The following is a 21118-nucleotide window of genomic DNA, read 5'->3' as shown; positions in this document are numbered from 1 at the left end:
ACACAACTACCTAGAGTCATAAAGACATGATGCATACATTCATACATTGTCTACTTTGCTTGGCAGCGTAAAAATGTGTTGAAGCCCTTCACAGTTTACCATCAGTTTGTGCTTTTGTCATCATTTAAACATGTTAATGGCTGCAACCACACTGCCATAGCACAAGAACCTTTCAGTGAATTATATATGTGCCAAAGGTTCCGCAGCATTTGGATAGCCCAATTTCCTTCGTGTTGCGCGGCAAATTGTTCATGGGACCTATTTTTCATGAATTCCAGGTCATTCACAAAAATTAGGTCTTCCAAAATTTCCAAAATTAAGTCATTCATGATAACAATGTTGATAATTGGAATGTATATTCAGTACTTTGGTTAAAGTAAATATGTACTTTCAAAATTACCAGTACGAGACAGTGCCTAGGCTTATTCGTCAAGTGAAGTAATGGGGCATGAAATTCTAAGCCAAGTTGTGCGAGGCAACTGCACTTAGTTGTTCTGCCTCAATATATTCACAAGTGTACTTTGAATGGGTACAGTAAGCTGCATCACAGTCCTTCAATAGAACACTGAAGGACTATGGCTGTATTTATGTTCGTGGATATTTTTTTCTGTTATTCATCGCAGTTAAGCTTTTATGAACGTATTTCAAGGTAAACAGAAAAATTGCTGAGCTTTTCCACACCATAATATCTGACATCCATAAATCTAGGACCTGATTAACAGGTTGGAGCAATGACTCATCGTTTTTCAGGCTGACGTCGCATCAAACATGCTGAAAATGCCGTCAACTCCATGCGTGTTTATGGCACATTTCTACAGAGCTGCACCCATTTGACAACTGGTGTCGAGATTTAAAATGGAAAAATTGGTGGCAAAAAGTGAAGTGACAGTTTTCATTTACGGGAGACAAACATATGTCATGATGCGAGTCGAATTTCTTAATATGTTTGACACTTGCACTTGACACCAAATGTTACATTTCTTGCAGCAACAAAGAGTGTTCATCCTTTTGGTTAGATTGTCTTTTTGTGCACATAAAAATAATTCCTTTCTAGCCAGGATAATTATGTTAGTGGCTAAAATTGACCATCTTGCAAGTTTACTTGTACTGAAGTGTCAGAGTATTCCTCACTTGTCATTAAGTGTGATGATGTGAAATGTATGTCCTTCACAGGTGGCCATATTTATTTATTAGAGAAAACACACTCCTGATGAGTCTCTACACCCAGTAAGCACATACAGAAATTGATCTTTTTGTGTAGCCACGTAAAGCATTTTAATAAATATAAAACACGTAAGCACCTCCGCCAACCATCCCCCAATATGTTCCCAAAATTTTTTCAATGCTCTTGTGAGAGTGCATTTCGTCAGTCCGCAGATAAGTGGTCAAGCAAGACTGGGGGTCTTGTTAGCCAATCGACTACTCGCCCTTTTATTACGAAGGTATTTTTCCCAATTCCTGCTCACCCTTTTCCAAGTATTTTCACACCTTTAGTGCTGTCAGTCGCATTAGAGTTGGAATTTATCAAAATTAATTCCTTCATATAAAAAAGACCACTGATCTGCCATGTTTATAGTCGCACAGCTGAGATAAAGTGAGAGCGTAGGGGATTCCCTTCCGAAAATTGTGATGATGCATGTGCTAAAAGTCACACATGTGCACATGTGCTAAGACGTGCTGTAATGAAAGTCAAAACTTTAACATGCAAGTCTTTTATATTTATCCAAGCTCTGTACAGGTGGAGCGACCTGTCTGTAATATTTATTTAACGCCAGTGAATTCAGGAATTAGCCTAAAACACACAACAAGCTTACTCGAGGAGGCTATGCTCGAAGTTATCTAAGGTGTAGCAGTAGAAGGCTTAAGGCAGGTTAACTTGAAGTACAATACAAATGTTTAGCAGTCTTATGCTTGCCAGGCCACGTCGATGCAGCTAAACAGCTTTTTTTTTTCGGTGGTTTCATTTCATTCTTTGCGAAATGTTGATGAGGCAGACTCTTAACTCGGAGGCATAGAAGCAAAACAAAGCACTGCACCAATGGCACAGCTTGACCAGGCCCTTAAAAGGGCTGCGAAACACTGCTTGAACGGATGCCGGTTACGCTTCAGATGGATTCTTTATGTCACACAGATGCTGACTCAAAAAGAATTACGAGAATCGATGCATAGGAACAGGAGTTATTCAATAAAGAAATTTCAAAATACAAGCAAACAAAATGCTGCCCTCAACTCGATTTTCGCACAGCTTCCCATTCCCATTTCACTCTCCCAATGACGACACCGAGGTCGACCAATCAAAACAGCCTATCTTATCACGTGGCGGAAGTTTGCACTCCATGGTTGCCTGTTCTCTGTAACTCGTTCATGCCAAGGCTGGCAGCGCCGTTTGTATGGTTACAACAACCATGTGAACGCCCAGCTGACCCAGCGATGCTTCACCGTCACGTCGACGGCGCAGAAGGGAACACTGATCAGTGACGTTCCCTTACTTATGGATCCGAACTTGAGCGCGAGATACTGCGACGGTGTGACAGCCTGCGCAAGATATCAGACACATTTAGCATAGCGCGTACCGCTACTGCTTACCGCCAACCATCGCCCGTCACTCTACAGTCGCTCCTAGCGCACTGGTTGGCCACGGCGAGCAAGGAGCGCGCGCTGTTGACGGGAACGTGGCGCCATCTGGCGCCACCGCCCGGTGATTCTCCACAAACTGACGATGCGCACTGCCTGCTAAATGTGAAACGAACGGATCCTTCCATGGGACCGAAATGAACGCTTGTAGAGTGCAATGGCTCGATCGGATCGATTGCACAAAGCCGCTCTCAGATACATAGAGAGTAGCCATAAGTGTTGAGTGCTAGGTCGTAGGATGTTTACATAGAGGCGCAAAGTCCTTCGACGCAAAAAAGTAGCCAGTGCCTCTGGTGGCGTGTTTTTGTTTTACTTGATTTACAGTGCTTTTATCTAGGGCAAACAAGCTGGTTTTGTTAATGTAATATAAAAGACAAAAACTTGACAAAACGTACCTCTAGTTATTAACCCAATTCGCAGTATATTTACTCTTTGTCCAATCATCAAGCTAGCGCGAGGTGATGTCATATCCACTGCTAAAAACCGCCACTGTATGGTGACACCGTCAGCGCCACGAATTTGTTTTTGCGAGCTAATTAAAATATTAAAAACCACAGTATACGCGGTACGACCGATGCTAATAGCATCACTATAACTCATTCTATGCAACCAACAGGCAAAACAATGCACTTAAAATGTGTTTCGGGGCCCCTTTAAAAAGAGGGGCACGTGCTTCCTACATTCGGACTGCCAGGCTCTTTTTCCAGCGCTACTGCCATCGTAACACAGTGCTGAACACCACTAGCATTCATTATGGTTTCTGGAGGGGAAGATAGAAGTACCACAGTGGAGTGCATGACAGGTGCAACAGCCATTAATGGCAGTGGCAGGTGGGCATGTTCCACAAACTTTATACTGGAGGTCACTCATTTGGCTCAGTAATGCCCAGTATGAGCTTGTGACTGTTTGCTGTGCTTCATTCTTTTGTGCGGTTGTCCAGAAGTTTTGCACATTTCAGTGTGTGGAAATAGAAAAGTGCATGAAGTGCTGGACTTGCTACTTTGCCTCGCAGTGAATAGGGTACATTTCTGCCAGAGAAGGAAAGAAACCTTCACTCTTCACTGTAAATGATAATGGTGTAGTGAAGTTATTCCACCCAAACTGTTGCAAACTGTACTACACAAATAAAAGACCCCAGGTGGTTGAAATTATGGAGTCCTTCCTTACACCTCTCTTTTCCACCTTTCTCATGGCAAGGTTCAGGTGACCAGGAGTGAGACAGTTGCTGCACCTTTCCTTTCCTCATGACCAATTATTATTTTTCACTTTCAGCAAAATCTTCTGTTCTGCAGTTTGACAAAGATGCCCACAAATGGGAATGTCTGTTCCGGCATTGTAACAAGCATGATAAAGGCAAAAAGCTGCAAGACAAAAATACGCTATGGCTTGATTGCCCAATATACACTAGTTGCAAGAATGAACTTCATGAAATCCTTAAATCTTGAGTCATTCTGAGACATCATTCAGCACACAGTAATCCCCATTGGGAAAGCAATAAAACCCAAATCAGGATGGGCATCGGGCAGAAAGACACAATCTCTCTATTACTACTCACTGCATGTTTACAGCCGAGTGAAATGCTAAATTTAATTCTAGCATTACCTATTGTATAACAGGACACAGTACCAGCTCTATGCCAGGGAATACAGTGTGAAGACTGCAAAAGCGGTACTTTGACCAGACAAGACAGATGGAAAGATAGTCACTTTATTTACAAGCGACAGGTTAGGCACTCGGAAGATTATGGACATAAAGCAAGAGGCCCCTGTGGTCATCAAAATGGTCCAATGCCAGGCAGGCACTCCAGGTGTGTGCGTGCATGCGTGTGCGCATGTGAAGGGGGGGGGGGGGAGTTGATGTTTGGAGGGCTACTGTGCACCCAAATGGTGTTCCAGATTAGCATGCAGCAAGGGGCAGTTGTGGCAGCAGGAGTCATACTGCAGGTGGAAAAAGTGCGGGCAGGCTGGGGTGAGATGGACGTTGGTGTGAAGGTTGTGGAGGATGTCAGTCTGGGCACCGGTAAGTTTAGGATTGAGTATAAAGAATGTCCGAAAGGAGGTAAGGCCCTGACAATGCGGACTCGTAGATCAGACAGTTCGACCAGGGGATCACAGGTATGTGAATGAGAATGTCACAGGCAAGCTGGCAGGCCAGGTCATTGCCTGTGGTCCAAGCATAAACAGGGATCCATCTAAGTGCAACTGCGGTGCGAGAGAGGGTATGAAGGGCTTCAGAGAGGTCACTGTGGACGTCTTCAAGGAGTATATGATTTCGAAGGGAGCAGATGGCATTCATGGAGTGTGCGTAGACTGTGTATGCCAATGTGAGGGTTATTTGAGCGAATGGAATGAGATTATGGTTTGAAAATCGGGGAGAATTTCCCTAAGTGGTAGTAGTAGGGAGTTGACAGTACGAGTGTGGGCTTTATAAATCGCATATGAAGCAGTACCGAGTACAAATGTATCCAAGGTTGCTGTGTCAGTGTATGCCACCATCTGCTTCTTGAAGGAAGTGTCACAGTGGAGATGAAGGCAGGAGGTAAGCGATAAGATAAGGCCAGTGTCATGTAGTTTACTGTTTGAGTTGTAGATGGGGCCAAACCAGCCAACAACTTCCTAACAGCTTGCCTGATGCAGCATGAAAATAGAGGGAAAGAGGGACTCCCCACCTCTCTCATGAACCTGAGAAACCAATTGTGATAATAAAACATGCTTTCACACTGCTTTAGTGAAAATGCTATTGACGTCCACCAACAAAAACCTAGTAGCAAATGGCCAGCTGGACCATAACAGCATGGGTATTTCAAATAATGAGACATGATGATATTCTTTGACAAGGCTGTTGTTCCATATTCAGTCGGAGGACAAAGAAAGGCTAGTAAAAGGAAAGGACACAGTATTAACTGTGGTACAAGTAAACAACCTTTTGTGAAACATTGAGCTGCATTAAATGGTTGTCGTATATGTGCTTACTACTGTTGCACTAAGGATCATATCTTATCTTTGCGGTCCTGAACACAGCAATTCATGAAAATATTCGAGTTCAGTGTGTTGTTTAACCTGTTGTATGTAAGCCTTTAGTGTTAAAGCAAGCATATGTGACAAACAGCAAATAAACTCCAATACCCTTTTTGCCACGCGTTTTTTTTTTTTTTTCCTCGTTGGTTTACATCCTAGCACAACAGAATTCTGCATGCAACTGGAGTGAAGATATGCTGTTGCTATGGTTTTCCATAATTTTTGTGGCTGTCGAGTTTTCAAACGAATGGAAAAATTGTTCATGAAAAGCAGAAATAAGTTTTTCACACCACTATTAATTTTTGCAAGCATTTAACAGCTGCATGGATTCCCTTAGTTACATCTGGGGATCACTATCTCAAAACAGCCCCACTCCTTTTGGTCAGCACGGACCGGCGGGCATATCAACCAATAGGAGCAAGGCTAATGGATCTGTTTGAGACAGGTTTGTGATTTGATCGTTCCATATTTTGGCTCCAGAACTGTTAAAACAAGCAGCTTGTGAACTACAGCAGCAAGAGTTATTTCACTCATGGTAGGTTTCACAATACAAGCTGCACAGACAACTCTATGCTCATGTGAATGCTTTCCAAGCATGTCAAGTCTGCAAAGCAGTGCACAGATACTCTGTTAGGCAGGTATCTTAAGTGTACGAAGTGCAACAGAAAGTGCATAGCCATCTCCACAGCAGGGCACCTGCCACTGCAAGAAGTAAACTGTCTTGGACCTTGCTGTTGTCTTCAGCTTTAACACTTTGTCCTGCTCACCTGCTTCACTCTGCTGGTGCCATCGCTGCCAAACTTCCAGGTTCACAGATCTGAAGGCTCATGTATGATACAACAGCTGTCAAAGCCTGCAGACTGTCTGTGCATGTGAATTTTACCTCTGTCACTTTGGTAACCCAACAGTCTGTTAAATACAATGCTTAATAATGAACCTTTGCTCTCATGATGTTAGTCTGCACAGTATGAAAATGTATGTGATGGAGTCAAACCTCAGTAAAATGCAAATGTCATCTATCAGCATTAGTTTCATTTAACGCCATCACTTCATCCTCTGTTACGTTTATACTTACAACCATCTTGTGTCTTAACCAAAACTTGTGTTAATAGTGCTGACAAACTTCCACAGAGCATGCACACCACTGACCAATACCTGATTTTGACTATCAACCCAGTGACTGTAGGCCAGGAAAGGATCGAATGAAAAATTGTGGCCACACACGCATGAACTTTATAAGAATTGTGAATACATAAGAAAACATGTTGCATCAATGACATGCACCATACAGATGCCACCACTTTTGCACGCTGCAGGAATCAACAGTCCTTCAGTTTAAACTTGCTCGATTAAAATGGGCACTTCCAGGTACAGTAGTTGACCAAGAATGGTTCAGGCTCATCAACAAATTCAGACTTTAATAGCAGGTTACCTGATACTAGAGAAGTGTGATGTAGCAGTACTACAACATGGCATTTAATTAATATCTGAAGCCGAAAATGCCATTACGCCGCAACCACCGGACAAGAATAGGTGCAGCAGTTAAAGTGATGCCCATGCGCACTGGGGTAAACAGTTTGTGCACGGCGTACGCAATTACAAGTGTACCACTGCCACCAGCCACCTTCGAATTAACCCACTCGGAGTCCATGTTGAAGCCCAGCCTCTCTGCAATTGCCGTCATGTCGATGCCACTGAAATGGAAGAGGCATGCGTCTGAAGCACAATAAAGTGAAGTGCTACTAACAACAAAACAGCTCAATTTTTCGTCTGACGTAACGACCGATTTCATACGCGCAACGTTAACTCTTCTCGCTACCAAGTCCACATCAATGAACACCCAGAAGCTGCACAGCGTTGGACCTTACCTTGAAACTAATACGTAGCAGATGCCAAAGGATGTGATTGACAATACGACGTGGAACGCCACCATTGCGCTGCCGTACTCCTTGATCGCATGCTTCCACTTCTCTCTTCTCGACACCGGCGCCGACTTTTGGCCCGTGTCACCTTGCGACACTGCATAAAAAATGCGCAGTGAGCGCATGGATAAACTGAACTGCAAACTGACGCATAAACACTATGCACTTACGGGCTGAACACCTGTGGAGTGCGGACAGGGCGCTAGAGAACGGCGCTGGAACATGCAAGAGCAAAGGCTTTCCTATGTGTTTCGAGCTCGTTGATCTGAACACAGAGCAACTTGAGCGCAGTGCTTGAGAGCAAGATACCAATATACGCTGTTGCGCACAAAACGACGCCACGGACAACATGTCAACAACTCCAATGCAGAACCAACCGACTCGCTATCGCCTTTCCGCTACTCGGCGAACTAAACACGCTCGCGCTAGCCACCCTACTCGCGCGCACATGACTGGCACACGGACTGGCCTGAACTGGCATTCGATCTTGATCTTGTCGCAGCTGCAACGGAATCAAACGCGCAGCGCGTAGTGTGAAAAAAAATGCGTGGCTTCGTATTATCGAATTCATCGCGAGTAAGACTATGCTGCCTTCTTTTGACACTAAAAATTGTATTAAATTGACAGACATCTAAAGAGTAAGTGATTTTTTGCGCATTATGTTATCCGAGCGATCTCTAGTTTCGGTTTTGTTCGAAGTGCACTGCTCATGGAGGAAAAAAAACTTTCTCATGTCCTCGTCCATGGAGGTGCTCATCATTCGTCGTGGATATCGCGCTCAACTGATACAGAAAACACGTAACATGCACATAATGGCAGACAGACGAAGCGAGTACTTTCATCTGATTTTATTGCATATGATATGGCGCTTTTATTCAAAATCAAAATGGCAGGAAAGAGTGGAACATGAAACAATGAAACATCAACCATTCCATTTCGCTATCTTCGGGGGCTGCTGACGGTGTGCTGACGCAATTTTCTGTCCCGGCGGTCCTTATCTTGAATGCCTCGATAATTTCTCTCTCGATTTTTGCTTTCGCGTACCTACGACGGCCGTGTAGTTCAGGTGAGGTCTGTACCTTTTCTCGGTTTTTGTGTGACCTGGGGTGGTGGTGTCTTGGTGAGGTTTGCACTCTTTGCAATGATGACAGTGGGAAGTCAAATTGTCGAGGTGCGTTATCTGGTAACACGTGTTGGCCTGTTCCCTCAATCTAGTGTTGAAGCACTTTCCGATTTTCTCGATGTAGTACCTCCTGCCAAGCATTTGAGCGGCACGTTATACCCGTACATCAAATCAATTCTTAAAGTCAACAAATCCTATCTTGTAGGCGATTTCGCACAGCGAGATGCGTTCTTCTGTGTTCTTATTGATAGCGAGGCGCTGGAAGTGGTAAGGGAATACGTCTACTTAGGGCAAATAGTGACCGCAGATCTAGATCACGAGAGTGTAAGAACTGGAATAAGCATGAGGTGGAGCGCATGATGATGATGGCCTCTGGCTGAATGGCACGTACCCACGGTGGGGGATTGGCCAGGGTACATTGTTGATACAAATGCACACATGGGTAAGGAGAGGAATAATTGGATACTTTTGTGAAGAAGGCGCAAATTTGGAGCAAAAAAAAGGTGAAAAAAAGGGAAATGAAAAAGCCGTGAATTCACATTTTAGCATAAGAATCGACCTGATGCAATTATATACCCGTGAATAAAATCGCACACAGGTTTCAAGGCATATCCCTTGACGCTTGCCCCAAAGGAGAGTAGGATCGGAATAGATAGAGGAAGCCCCAGTCGAGCGAGGGGGATCTCCAAGTATGTTCTACGGAGTGAAGCGAGCCGCCGGCAAAAGAGGAAAAAGTGATCTATTGACTCTATTTCGCCACAAGACTCACAAAGGTTGGTCAACGATAACCCTGATCGACATAAATAGAGATTTAGTCGCGGTATTCTGCAACGCAATAGGGTCATGGACACTTCACATTTCCTCGAAGTGCGCATCCGCACTCTCCAAGGAAATGCCAGGTGTTGAAAATCCGCTACAGCAAGGAGAGGCTCATGGCTCAAGTAGTGGAGGCGCTGGAACCTTTGGAAGCGTGCTGCAGTCAAGAACGCAGTATTGGGTACGAATGGGACAATAGGTCCCCCAAGGCCGGTCTTAGCTAAAAAATCAGCCCTCTCATTAGAAACAATACCACAGTACCCAGGGACCTAGTGAAAATGAACTTCTGTAATATGTGGTGGAAGAAAAAAAATCGAAGGGAACGGCTCATAGGGGTATCCCTCGATTTTTCGAGTGCTGTCAAGACGTAAAGGCTATCTGAAAGTATAATAACCTGAGAGATATTGCAGGGAATCCTGATTAAGGCCACTTCAATGGCCAGAAACTCGGCGACAAAAATAGGGGTGTAGTCAGGGGCCCGAAATGAATAACTCCAATCAAAAGCCATTGAGTAAATGCCAAGGGCTGCCTTTTCATTTTGCTGGGAAGCGTCTGTAAAAACGGCAATATGGTCAGGAAAATTATCCAGATACTCCTCAATAAGTCCTTTTAATACACTGGGAGGCAGATCTTTCGCATTCCCTGGGAGGGTGTCATCAAAGGAGATCACAGGGTCAGCGCGGCGGGGGATAACTGGTACTACAGAATTTATTGATACGGAAATTTTTGACAGCAGGGAATTAGTGAACACAACCTGAGGAAGCTTGTACCTAGGCCAAGAAGTACAAAAGAATAGAGATGGGTTCGTTGTGAAATTGGGGTTATCCAATCTAGGAACACGCTCCAGAGACCTTAAAAACGTCCGCACAGTAAGAAGCTGAAACCTCGAATTAAGATCGGGTAGCCGCGCCTCCAAGTACAGCACAGCATTCGCCGCTGATTTAGGCAGACCTAAGGAAAGGCGCAGAGCGCGGCGTTCCATAACAAACAGGGGTTCAAGCTTGTATTTTGGGCACCCAGAAAAGAGAACAGATCCGAATTCAAGTATTGGCCGCACATAGGCCTTATAAAGAAAGAGCAAAGTGTCACAACGCATACCAAATTTTTGTTGCTGATCCTAACCAACCGGCCAAGGGCACGCTCACCTTTGAGCACCATGCTTTTAATATGGGGCCGCCAGTCTAACTGCGGGTCATATAGTATACCCAAATATTTAACTGAATCAGCTTGCGGCATTGGGATAGAATGATACGACAAAGAAATGTAAAGAGGGGATGACGGTGGAAAGACAAGGGCGGCACACTTGTTGACATTTAAAGTTAACATCAGGCTGTCAAGCCAAAGTTCAAGAGCATTTAAATACTCCTGCAACAATTGATACAAGATATGAATATTTTTGGCAGAAGCGAAAAAAGCAATATCATCAGCATACACAAACTTTGACCTCCGGGTGAATAGGGATATCACGCATTAGTATGTTAAACAACAACGGCGAAAGAACGGAGCCTTGTGGGACACGTCTAGACGGCGTATGTGTTAGAATTTAGCATACAATTAGAGCAAAAGAAAGATCTGGTCCTTAAGAACTCCTTTATCCACGCAAAGAGGTACGAAGAAGGTTGTACACCAGCTAGTTTTTGAAGCAAAATGTTGTGTTCAACGCTGTCATACGCCTTAGCAATATATAAAGTAACCAGAACAGATACCTCTTTTACCATAATAGCAACCCTAATACGGCTCTCCAAGTCTATGTGCGCGGTCCAAATTGAGCACCCACTGCGAAAACCAATCTGAGACTCACTGAAGCCTCGAAGGGACAGAACATGAGGCGGCTGAAGACTACCCGTTCTACAAGCTTAACCAAATTTGACGTGAGAGCAATCGGCCGAATATTGTTGAGCTCATAACTCTTTGTCTGGTCTTTTAGCAATAAAATTATTTTCGCTGTTTTCCAATTTTGTGGAATTCAGGCTTTTCCCAAAGACGAGTTGACTATCTGTAAGAGGTCCAGGGCAAAGTCTTGCATTAGTATCTTCAGCATGCCAACAGTCACTCCGTCAACCCCAGGGGCAGCAGGCTGCAGACAATTTACTATAGACGTTAAATCAGATACAGAGACCTCAGTAAAATCTGCACTCCAATAGAATGGGGTCGAAGGAAAGGCAGTGCGAGCATGAAAACGCACAGCGAGGCCCTGAGCTATGGACTCCATTTGTTGTTTTTCATCCCGAGGGGGCAGCACTGTGGATAGAGCGATATGAGAAGAGGGAAGCACGTTAGTACGTTCCATGTATCTATGGAGAGATTTCTGATTGACTGGGTTGGACAAATAGGTGTTCAGATTTTGGTAGCCTTAGATATGGTTCTTTTAAAAAGATGCTGCAAATAATTTGTAATTGATCCAGTTCTTAGGGCACTGGTTATGCGCTAGGCTCTTTCATGCGGCTTTCCTCTGACGATAAGCTTTTTCGCATGCTTCGTTCCACCAGTTCGAAGGAGTCTTATTTTTAACGGTTGACTGAACCGTAAAGACTGATCGCCGAGTGGCGTCTAACAAGGAAGTTAAAACTTGAGGACCGCGGTCAGAGTTATCCGAGGGAACAACCGACGAGAAGGCCTCACCTAGAAGTCTCTTGAATAGTGTAGGACTGACAAATTTATGTGCGTAACCAGTCGCCCTAAGCGGGCTGCATGCAATAGTGAAAGTGATTGGAAAGTGGTCACTTGATGCACCGTGGTCAATTGTAGACCACGAAGATACGCCAATACCATTGACAGCTAAAGTTAAATCAATAGCTGACCGAGAATTTGCCCTCATGTAAGTTATGGCGCGACTGTTATAACAGCACACACCATTTGCTGACATCCAAGACCAAAGTAACTGCCCGCTGTAGTCTGTCCTGACACCCCATATAACATGGTGCGAATTGAAGTCCCCAGCCAGAACTACATTTTTGCTGTTGCGCAGTAAAGCATCTAGCCCGTCCGTGCTGCGGACACCGGCGGGGAAGTAGATATTCGCAGCTGTAACAGGGGCACACTGCGGCACAAGGATGTCAACTGCAAGAATCTCACAATCAGGTTGCATTAATGTATGAGACACTTTAGCACGATGGTACAGTTTTGATGAAATCAATGTTACCAAGCCTCCACCCCTGCCGTTTGGGCGATCAGCTCTAAAAACAAAGTAGCTTTGAAATGCAAAAGGACGATTTGGGGAGAGCCACGATTCTTGTAGTAAAATAATGTCTGGAGAAAAATGAATAAGCTGCTGTAAATCGTGGAAAGAAGATGCGATAGATCGACAATTCCACTGCAGAACAGAAATACCCGCCATGATTACTGCATTAAAAATGAGGCAGCAACAGCCTCTTTCAACACGTCTGTTTTCTTTGCAGTTTCTGACGAACCTTTCTTGGTCTTGACATGCAGATGGTCTGATTCAGAAGGAGAAGAGGAAGCACGACGCTTCTGAGATTGAGTTGTCATTTCAACATCTGACTCACAAGCGTTAGAGAGGGACTGGAAAAATTGCAGCGCAGCAGTAACAAATACGAGAAGAGAAGGACGCAAACACTGGGTCAGTGACATTTACACTCACAGACGTGGAGGCAGAAGGGGTGATTGGTTGAATATTGTCAGCAGATACATTGGATGGAGAAACGGTAGACCAGGTTAGGTTACCCAACTCCGATGAAACAGCCTGCGCGGAAATTACCTGAGATAATGCATCACTGAACGTATTGATCATGCGGCCAAGTACTCCAGCAACGGCCTTCTCTACCGCAGCGACGACCGACTTTGTTAAGATTGTCTCCACATCGGCAGCGGTCGTGCGGACAACATTTGCGTACGAGTTCTGTCGTCTGTCAAGAAGGGCATAAGCATCTGCGCGTGAGCACCGTTCGCGTTGAATAATGTCCAAGACAGACTGCTCATCGGCACGCTTCGGGCAGATGGGATCGTCAGCTGTGTGATTAGAGTGGCAAAGGCAACAGCTAAATGACTCAAGTGCAGACGTCGGAAGCATGATCACCGCCGCAAACGCGGCAGCGCGTTGCCGACTTGCAAGATTTCCCACTGTGACCAAAACGCCAGCAGTTCTTACATTGTAATGGACGGGGCTGCAGTGGGTCAACACGGTAGACAACGGGCCAGACTGATTTCACATGGGCAAGAGGACCCCGCAAAAGTTGCTATAACTGACTCAGTTGGAATACGAGAGCCTCCAGCCTCTCTGTTGCAGCGGTAAACTGAGAGGATGCCAACACCGGCCTCGTGGAAATCTACAAGAATTTCCCCTGGTGTAGCGGAGGGATCCAACGAATACTAAGGAACTGCAGCCGGGATACCGATCCTACACCCCGCTGCCTGGTTTGGACTCCGGGCCATCAGGGCCTAGCAGGAAACGAAGCTGCAGACGCGGCGGCCCGAGCACTCATTCACCGGGCGTTCCCATTGGCTCCTGAGCACCTGGAACCTGAAGGTAGCTACTTACTCTCCTTCAAAGCTATCACATCCTATTATAAGGATAGGCATCGCCTCTACCCGGCCCCTGCAAAGGGACTGGGGAAAGCAAACGAACGCGTTCTACTCCGATTATTCACGTACACAATGCTGTGCCGGCAGTACTAAAACACTTAGATCCCGCGTTTACTGGCAGGTGCAAACACTGTGGGGAGGTGGCTGACACCTACCACATGGTTTGGGCTTGCCAGCGCAACTCAGCTCTCTCCCCCCACCCCAAACCTACCAGAGAGGAATGGGAGGCGGCCGTGCTTGGCTGTTCGGACCTTCAGTCCCAAAAGGCTTTGGTCAAGAGGGCTAAACTGGCGGCTTCGACCAATGGGGTCCCGGAATAAGGACTCCACTCATTGCGGGGCTCTTTAAAGAGCCTCACCTCTTTCATTAAATAAAGGCTTTTCACCACCACCACACCGCGTATTATTCCTTTTACGCAGGCAAGTTGCTCAGGAATAAACGCTTTCACTGGGAGTGAGGCGAAAGAAGTGCACTGCAGCAAGTATGCAATGCAATCCAAATCAGGTGATCTGCACAGAATTCCTCTTTTTCCAAAAGGTCGGACTTCAGCAATTTCAAGATAGCGGGCGGTCGCAGCCTTCAATTGCTCCTGGATCAGACGTGAACTTTTTATTTTAATAAATCTATCTCCTACAGGCACCAGCGCCACAGGGATGTCCTTCACACCGTTTTGGGAAAAAGACTTTAGCGGCATATTTTCAGCCCGCAAACTGGCGAACCAGGTTACCGGACCTGTGCCCGTAGATGACATAGCCATTGTGCTAAGCCTAATTAGGCATGACGCACTCAAAAGGGGAAAGACCGGGCCAAATCCCCCACTCGCGGAACGGCCTCACCAGTAGTTGACGACAGGCCAGAAGACGCCGAGGAGTCAGCAGCACCAAGAATTGCTTCAGCACCGAGGCTTCCTTGAAGCAACAGCAGGAGCGGAACGACGTTCGACCCTACTCAACGAACAGCAGTTTCGCCATCAAACCAATCCGCATTTGGCGCATTTGGCAAGTTCTCACAGATCACGATTGGCAGTACCAATATCCCTCAAGAAAAAAGCATATAACAGTTGTATCTTACCGCTGTACTCACCTATGGGGCAAAAAGGTGGAAACTTGGTTTTTGAGGAGAGGAAATTGCGCAGTAATAGTCTCACATCTCGGTGGACACCTAGCTGAACCGCGCCGTAAAGGAAGGGATGAAAGAGGGAGTAAAAGAAGATAAGGACAAAAGAGCAGCCGTAGTGGAGGGCTCCGGAATAATTTCGACCACCTGGAGAGCTTTAACGTGCACTGATATCGCACAGCACCCGCGCGCCTTTTGCGTTTCGACTCCATCGAAACGCGGCGGCGCGGCCGGGTTCGAACCCAGGAACTCCGGCTCATTAGCCGAGCGCCCTAACCGCTGAGCCACCACCACGGAGGCCCAGCGAAATGAGTGAAACTTAAATTCAGGGCAACGCAGCGAGCCATGGAAAGGAGAATGATAGGTGTACCGTTGAAAGACAGGAAGAGGGCAGAGTGGATCAGGGACATCCTAGTCGAAATCAAGAAGAATATGAACTTGGACGGGGCATGTAATGCGAAGGCAAGATAGCTGATGGTATCGGACTATGGCAAGTGTAGCAGGGGGCGGCAGAAAGTTAGGTGGGCGGATGAGATAAGAAGTTTGCGGGACAGGGTCAACTGGAGAGGTACCGGAGTGAGAGGTCTTTGTCCTGCAGTGGGCGTAGTCAGGCAGATGATGAAGCCTCATCTGTCCTCCTAACCTCACTAATCGCTATGACTTCCCATTTAATTCCCTCTAATTCCTCGAACAGCACTGCAAGACTAGCCTCACGGGATAAGGTTCTAGCGTTAAACTTTGCTCTGTTGCTTGAATGAGCTGAATGGTGACAAGGACGAAACGAGACAACGACTGGACGTGGTGCAATGCAATAGAAACTATACTCTCTTGTCAGCCGCCGCGGTGGCTGAGTGGTTATGGCGCTCGGCTGCTGGCCTGAAAGACGCGGGTTCGATCCCGGCCGCGGCGGTCGAATTTCGATAGAGGCGAAACTCTAGAGGCCCGTGTACTGTGCGATGTCAGTGCACGTTAAAGAACCCCAGGTGGTCGAAATTTCCGGAGCCCTGCACTACGGCGTCCCTCATAGCCTGAGTCGCTTTGGGACGTTGAACCGCCATAAATCATACCATAAACCAAACCTATACTATCTTGTCGCCTCGTTCAACGTTGTTAAGTTCAGTTTCTAATGGCGTCCTGTCCGGAGCCAAAGATTCTTAGCACAATCCGCTGCGTCACAGGTCTGACCGCCGCCTCGGTCAGATGTTTTGCAGCCGCTGGGGACTGAGGGTGGTCAAATCCTGTTCTGGTGAGGGAGTGTAGGCGGCTTCACCGAGATCGGCCGCACCCTATGACTGGTTATGCAATTCCATCGACGCGCGGATTTCTTTTTTTAATCCAGTGGATAATTGCGCGGCACCGGAATTCGAACCACGGTCCTCTTGCACGTGAGGTATAGATGCTCTACATCTAAGCCATCGCTGTCTCTCGCTGTAAAAGGGCGAATTTCTAGATAGTACCTTAAATTTTGACAAGCCGCTGCGGTGACTCAGTGGTTACGATGCTCGGCTGCTGACCCGAAACACGCGGGTTCGATCACTGACACGGCGGATGCATTTCAATGGAGCCTAAATGCTAGAGGCCCGTGTACTGTGCGATATCAGTGCACGTTAAAGAACCCCAGGTGGTCGAAATTATTCGGAGTCCTCCACTACGGCGTCTCATATCCTGAGTCGCTTTGTGACGTTAAACCCCATAAAACCAAACTCAAAGTTTGACATATTGTTTAGAGAAATACATAAAAAATACAGAGCATGGTGGCACCTGCCACCACTCCGTTTCAAAGGGGATGCTCCTAACATCTATTCATCTATCCACCCACGTGACCGCCTGAAAAAAAAAAGTCACAGACGATCAATGCGATTCATGCTGCAGGGTATGTGTTAGTATTAGTGTTCACCCCTGGCGGTGGCGGGTGGGTCCATCAGTCATCGTTTGACACGGGATACCCCCTCTCCTCTCGATCCAATTCGTCAATCACAGTAAGACAGCTGTATCCCATCACCACTCTCCCCACCCATCGACTGATCGGCGACTGCGGTTTCCCTCGCGCCACCCATTGCATCCCACCGACGCGCTCTTTCTCCACTTTACCCTGCCCTCTCCCTACATCCTCTATTTTCTCTCTCCACTTTGCCTCCTCTCCTCGGAGGCTTCACACGACGGCCACTTTTGTTCGAAGAAAATTGGAGCACAGATGCTGATGCATTAAAAAATGAAAACCGGTTTTCAGGAAAAGAAAGAGCGCAGTAACTGTCTCACTTCTCGGTGTACACCTCAACCGCGCCGTGAAAGAAGGGATGAATTAGGCAGTGAAAAGGAGTGAAAGAAGCTAGAAAGAGGTACCGTTGTGGAGGGCTTCGGAATAATTTCGACCACCTATAGGATAACCTAGCCTGTATCACTAGGGTGCCGTGTTCCAATCACAATCACAAGGAAGCCGCTCAAACAATGAAAACGAAGCATTTTTAAAGGGACATTGAGGAGAAATTGAAGTTGGCTTGTATCGATAGAATACCAGCTCCTGAACACAAAAACACCACTCTTTCTGAAAACAAAGCTCTTGTAAGGAAGAAAATAGCAAGAGCTAAAGTACAGGTATCGCCGCCACAGTCCAATGTCGCAAATACAAGCGTAGAGATGAAATAGTAATAACTGCCGCATATCTCTGAGGCTGACAAAGGTGCATGAAGGTTACGTGTTTGATCGATATTGAAGTATACAAGTTTTGTTTTTAAAACACTAGTGCATTTTTGTCACGCAAGGAAGACGGAAAAAAAGACAACCTGTATGTTGGAAGTCAGAGAAAACCTGCATTTGGCGGCGCAACAGGCAGCCAGCTCAGTTTCGGCATGTTTTGGGGTGCTTCGCGGCTATGTGTTCTGCGTGCCCGCATGGTTTCGTTATGCGCCTCCATTTGAAAGGGCGGAGCAGCAGAGGACCTCTGAGTGCCTCTCTAAGTGGTCCTCAGATGAAGTTCGTGCAAGGGCACGCAACTGCGACAAGGAAAAAGAGCTGCGTATAGCCAATGTTCAACGTGACTCCACGTTAGCAAACGTACCGCTCGGCGTGTTCGCATCGTCAACGTACCAAGGCGCCGGCCGGGCTGCATAACCAGCCCTTCGAGTACTATTATTGCAGAATTTAAGTATGCCCGCACGTACCAGTCGCTACACATCAATCGTGACGCTAGCTCGGCGGTGTCAGCGACGCTGCCGACTCCTCGGCACTAGGACTTTCTTGCCAGACCCGCCGCCTCAGCCCTCGAAAGCATCGCATGCTGTGTGGAGTTGAGGTCACTGAATGCAGGCCGCAGTTCTTTGCGAGAACTTTATTGTCGGATTCGGGAACAGGATCCATCATAACGTTGGTACAAACGTAAACGAAGCGACGACGGTCTTCAACGTCCGGCCGGCAGTGGTTTTCATTTTGGCTGCTGCTAGGCGGGAGCGCAAAGCTCGGCACCAGCAATCACGGAGTCCTCGTTTCCGTTTCCGCTGCTTTACGTCACTCTTGTCCTATTTCGTCATCAGAGAGTTCCGAGTTTGAATCGTAGCGGCGGGGAAAAGTTTTTCAGCTTTTCAAATGCACCTTTCGCTGGCGGTCAAGCGGCAACAAAGCCACAGAATGCCGAACTATGTGATTTTACTAACAAAAAAAACTTGGTAGCGTTGTCTTCAGTGTCCCTTTAAACTAGAAAAAAAAAACGAAATACGGGGGTCGCCATCACCGGCCAATTTCGCAATTAAAATGCATGCGTCTACACGAGGGGCGGCCAGACAGGCATGTCCAAAGCCATAAAAAAATAATCTTCTTAGGGAAGCGTGGCAATTTTTTTATTTCTTGCAACATGCATCATTTCGCGTATTCTCCGCGGGATGGCGCCAACTGGCAACAGCTGCATGCATGCGCCTCTTTTCTAGAACACAAAGGAAGCTGTCTTTAGAGGCAGAAATGGGAGGGGTGTACAGATGCCAGAGAGTCGCGAGCCGCACTTGTACCCGCGAGGAGCCGCAGTTTTGTCACCCCTGCTCTACACCATTTTCTCGCGCGAATCTAAGAGGCCACCCTACACCGCCATTCACTTCAAAACGATGAAAATCCGTCCTTTTCAGTAAGTACGTCAAGAGTTTGAATCAACTTCCGGGAAGATTTTTAAATCCATTTTTGTCGACGGCGAATGCGTCTTTTGCTGCTGAACAAACGTCAGCATAACCAGGAAGAGCTAGGGAATCGATTTTTACTGCGAACAACGACAAAAACACAGGGGCATCTATTAAATTTTCATTATGTATTGGCTGTCTGTCTGTCTCTTGTTGCCAGGAAGAAAGAAAAGGAAAGTGCACAGGCCTGCTCACTGGCTCAAGCCGAGCCACAATCGCTACCAAGTGCAGATAGTACGAGAGTTGAAAGATGGGAGAGAAAGACAGGGTAGTAAAGACGCGCTAAAGACAAGGCCGATCCCGGAGGTAGTGCATATACCGGGCCAACCGGTGGTGGTGGTTTATGAGACCCAGGTTGCTCTTCCCGTTCACCACCTGCCACCTTTGGCAGGTGGAGGCTTCACACACACACAAATCTGGTCTATTGAGGTCGCTTCTCTCCAGCCAATGGGCATTCTCCTGTCTGGTGACCTCCCGTCCCTCCAGCCAATGGAATTTCGCCGCTCAAGAAACGTCACTCATGACGTCATTGCCCGCCAGTCAGTGACGACTCCTCTGGACGACACCGGACGGTCGCCGCCGGCTTTTTGCTGTGGTAAGGATTCTATACTATCGCACATTTGGATGAAGCTGTCCTTAAGTGTCCCTTAACGTGCACTGACACTGCACAGCACACGATCGCCTTTTACGTTTCGCCTCCATCGAAACGCGGTAGCCACGGCCACCGGCCTGAGCTGGGATAGTCAGGTAAGCTTGCAAGCGAGGAAGAACGGGAGAGAGAAACAGGAGAAGGCTTGATGCGCCATTTTCGGCTGATATGGCAGGCATATTGAGAAATACAGGAGCTGTTGGTTCAGTTCGCAGTATGGAACGCGTCTACGTTGCCCTTTAGTGTGTAACAACACAAGACGCCCACTAAGTCTACAGTCTGACACTCAAGCCTGTGTCTCCTTTGGGGCTGAATCCCAGAATCTTGGGCTACGCTACAGAAAGCAGAGTGCGCACTTTGCCTCCTCCTTAACTGCTGACTGGGCAGCAAGCAGGAGTGCTTAAATTCGAAAAAGGTAGTCTTTTCATTTTAGAACTAACTAGCCTTAGAACGTGAGAAGGTCCGTCATTAACACGTTTTTTTCTGGTTCATGGGCTTCTTGCAGTCTTCTTTTTTGTTGTTGGTTTCTTTTTCCGTTCATTACGCATTCCAAAATTATGTTACCAATAATACCTTTTTTAGCCATCCAATGCGTACACCTATGTACATTCTGTTAGTGTGAACCCGTGCAAATGAAAAATGTTTTTGCGCAATTTTCCGCGAACATTTTCGTTAATTATGTGAATTGTTTTCGGCGTAGGTTCGGGGCTTCTGCGTTGCCCATACCTGATCCACGACGCCAGGTCCAGCTTTGTGCTCCCGGTTCATCGGCAGATGCACCCCTCCTAGGAGGCCTTCCCGAAATGCCGAACTGCTCGTAAGTGATCTGCTTCCAGGGCCAATGGCCATCAACTCTACACTTCCGGATGGACCTCAAACCGCACGGCATGATGAACAGGCATTCCAATGGCCTTATCGGCACCTCTACCCGTGCAAAAGTGCCCTCGCGCAACTCACAAGCGTCCCTCAAACGACAGCCAACCGATTCCATCTTCGGCAAGTGATGGCTCCCAAGGCAAGCGCACTTCTCTTACGATCGAGAACTCGGTGGAGCCTACACCCGGATCGTCTTCTTACAAAGTCACCATTAAATCACTGGCCAACAAAAGCCTTGCGGATATACCAAACAAGATTTTACA

General features: G+C 46.7%; 1 protein-coding gene across 3 annotated transcripts in view; it reads right to left on the bottom strand.

Moving 5' to 3' along the window:
- Nucleotides 1–4325: 4325 nt before the first annotated feature.
- The window catches only part of LOC144113575 (protein FAM210B, mitochondrial-like), a 48982-nt gene continuing 32189 nt past the window's right edge, over nt 4326–21118 (bottom strand). For 2 of the 3 annotated variants that reach the window (XM_077646729.1, XM_077646730.1), the window contains 2 exons: nt 7520–7670; nt 4326–7345 (listed from right to left, as the gene is read on the bottom strand). In XM_077646729.1, coding sequence (XP_077502855.1) covers nt 7132–7345; nt 7520–7670 — 365 coding nt within the window. In that variant the 3' untranslated portion in view covers nt 4326–7131. Of the gene's footprint in view, nt 7346–7519; nt 7671–7743; nt 8059–21118 lie in introns of those variants that run through there. The other variant, XM_077646728.1, reaches the window with a different exon arrangement.

The sequence above is a fragment of the Amblyomma americanum genome, chromosome 1 (genome assembly GCF_052857255.1).
Source record: "Amblyomma americanum isolate KBUSLIRL-KWMA chromosome 1, ASM5285725v1, whole genome shotgun sequence".
NCBI lineage: Eukaryota > Metazoa > Arthropoda > Arachnida > Ixodida > Ixodidae > Amblyomma > Amblyomma americanum.
Note: the sequence above shows the minus strand (reverse complement) of the source record. Positions and strands in the feature narration are given on the sequence as shown.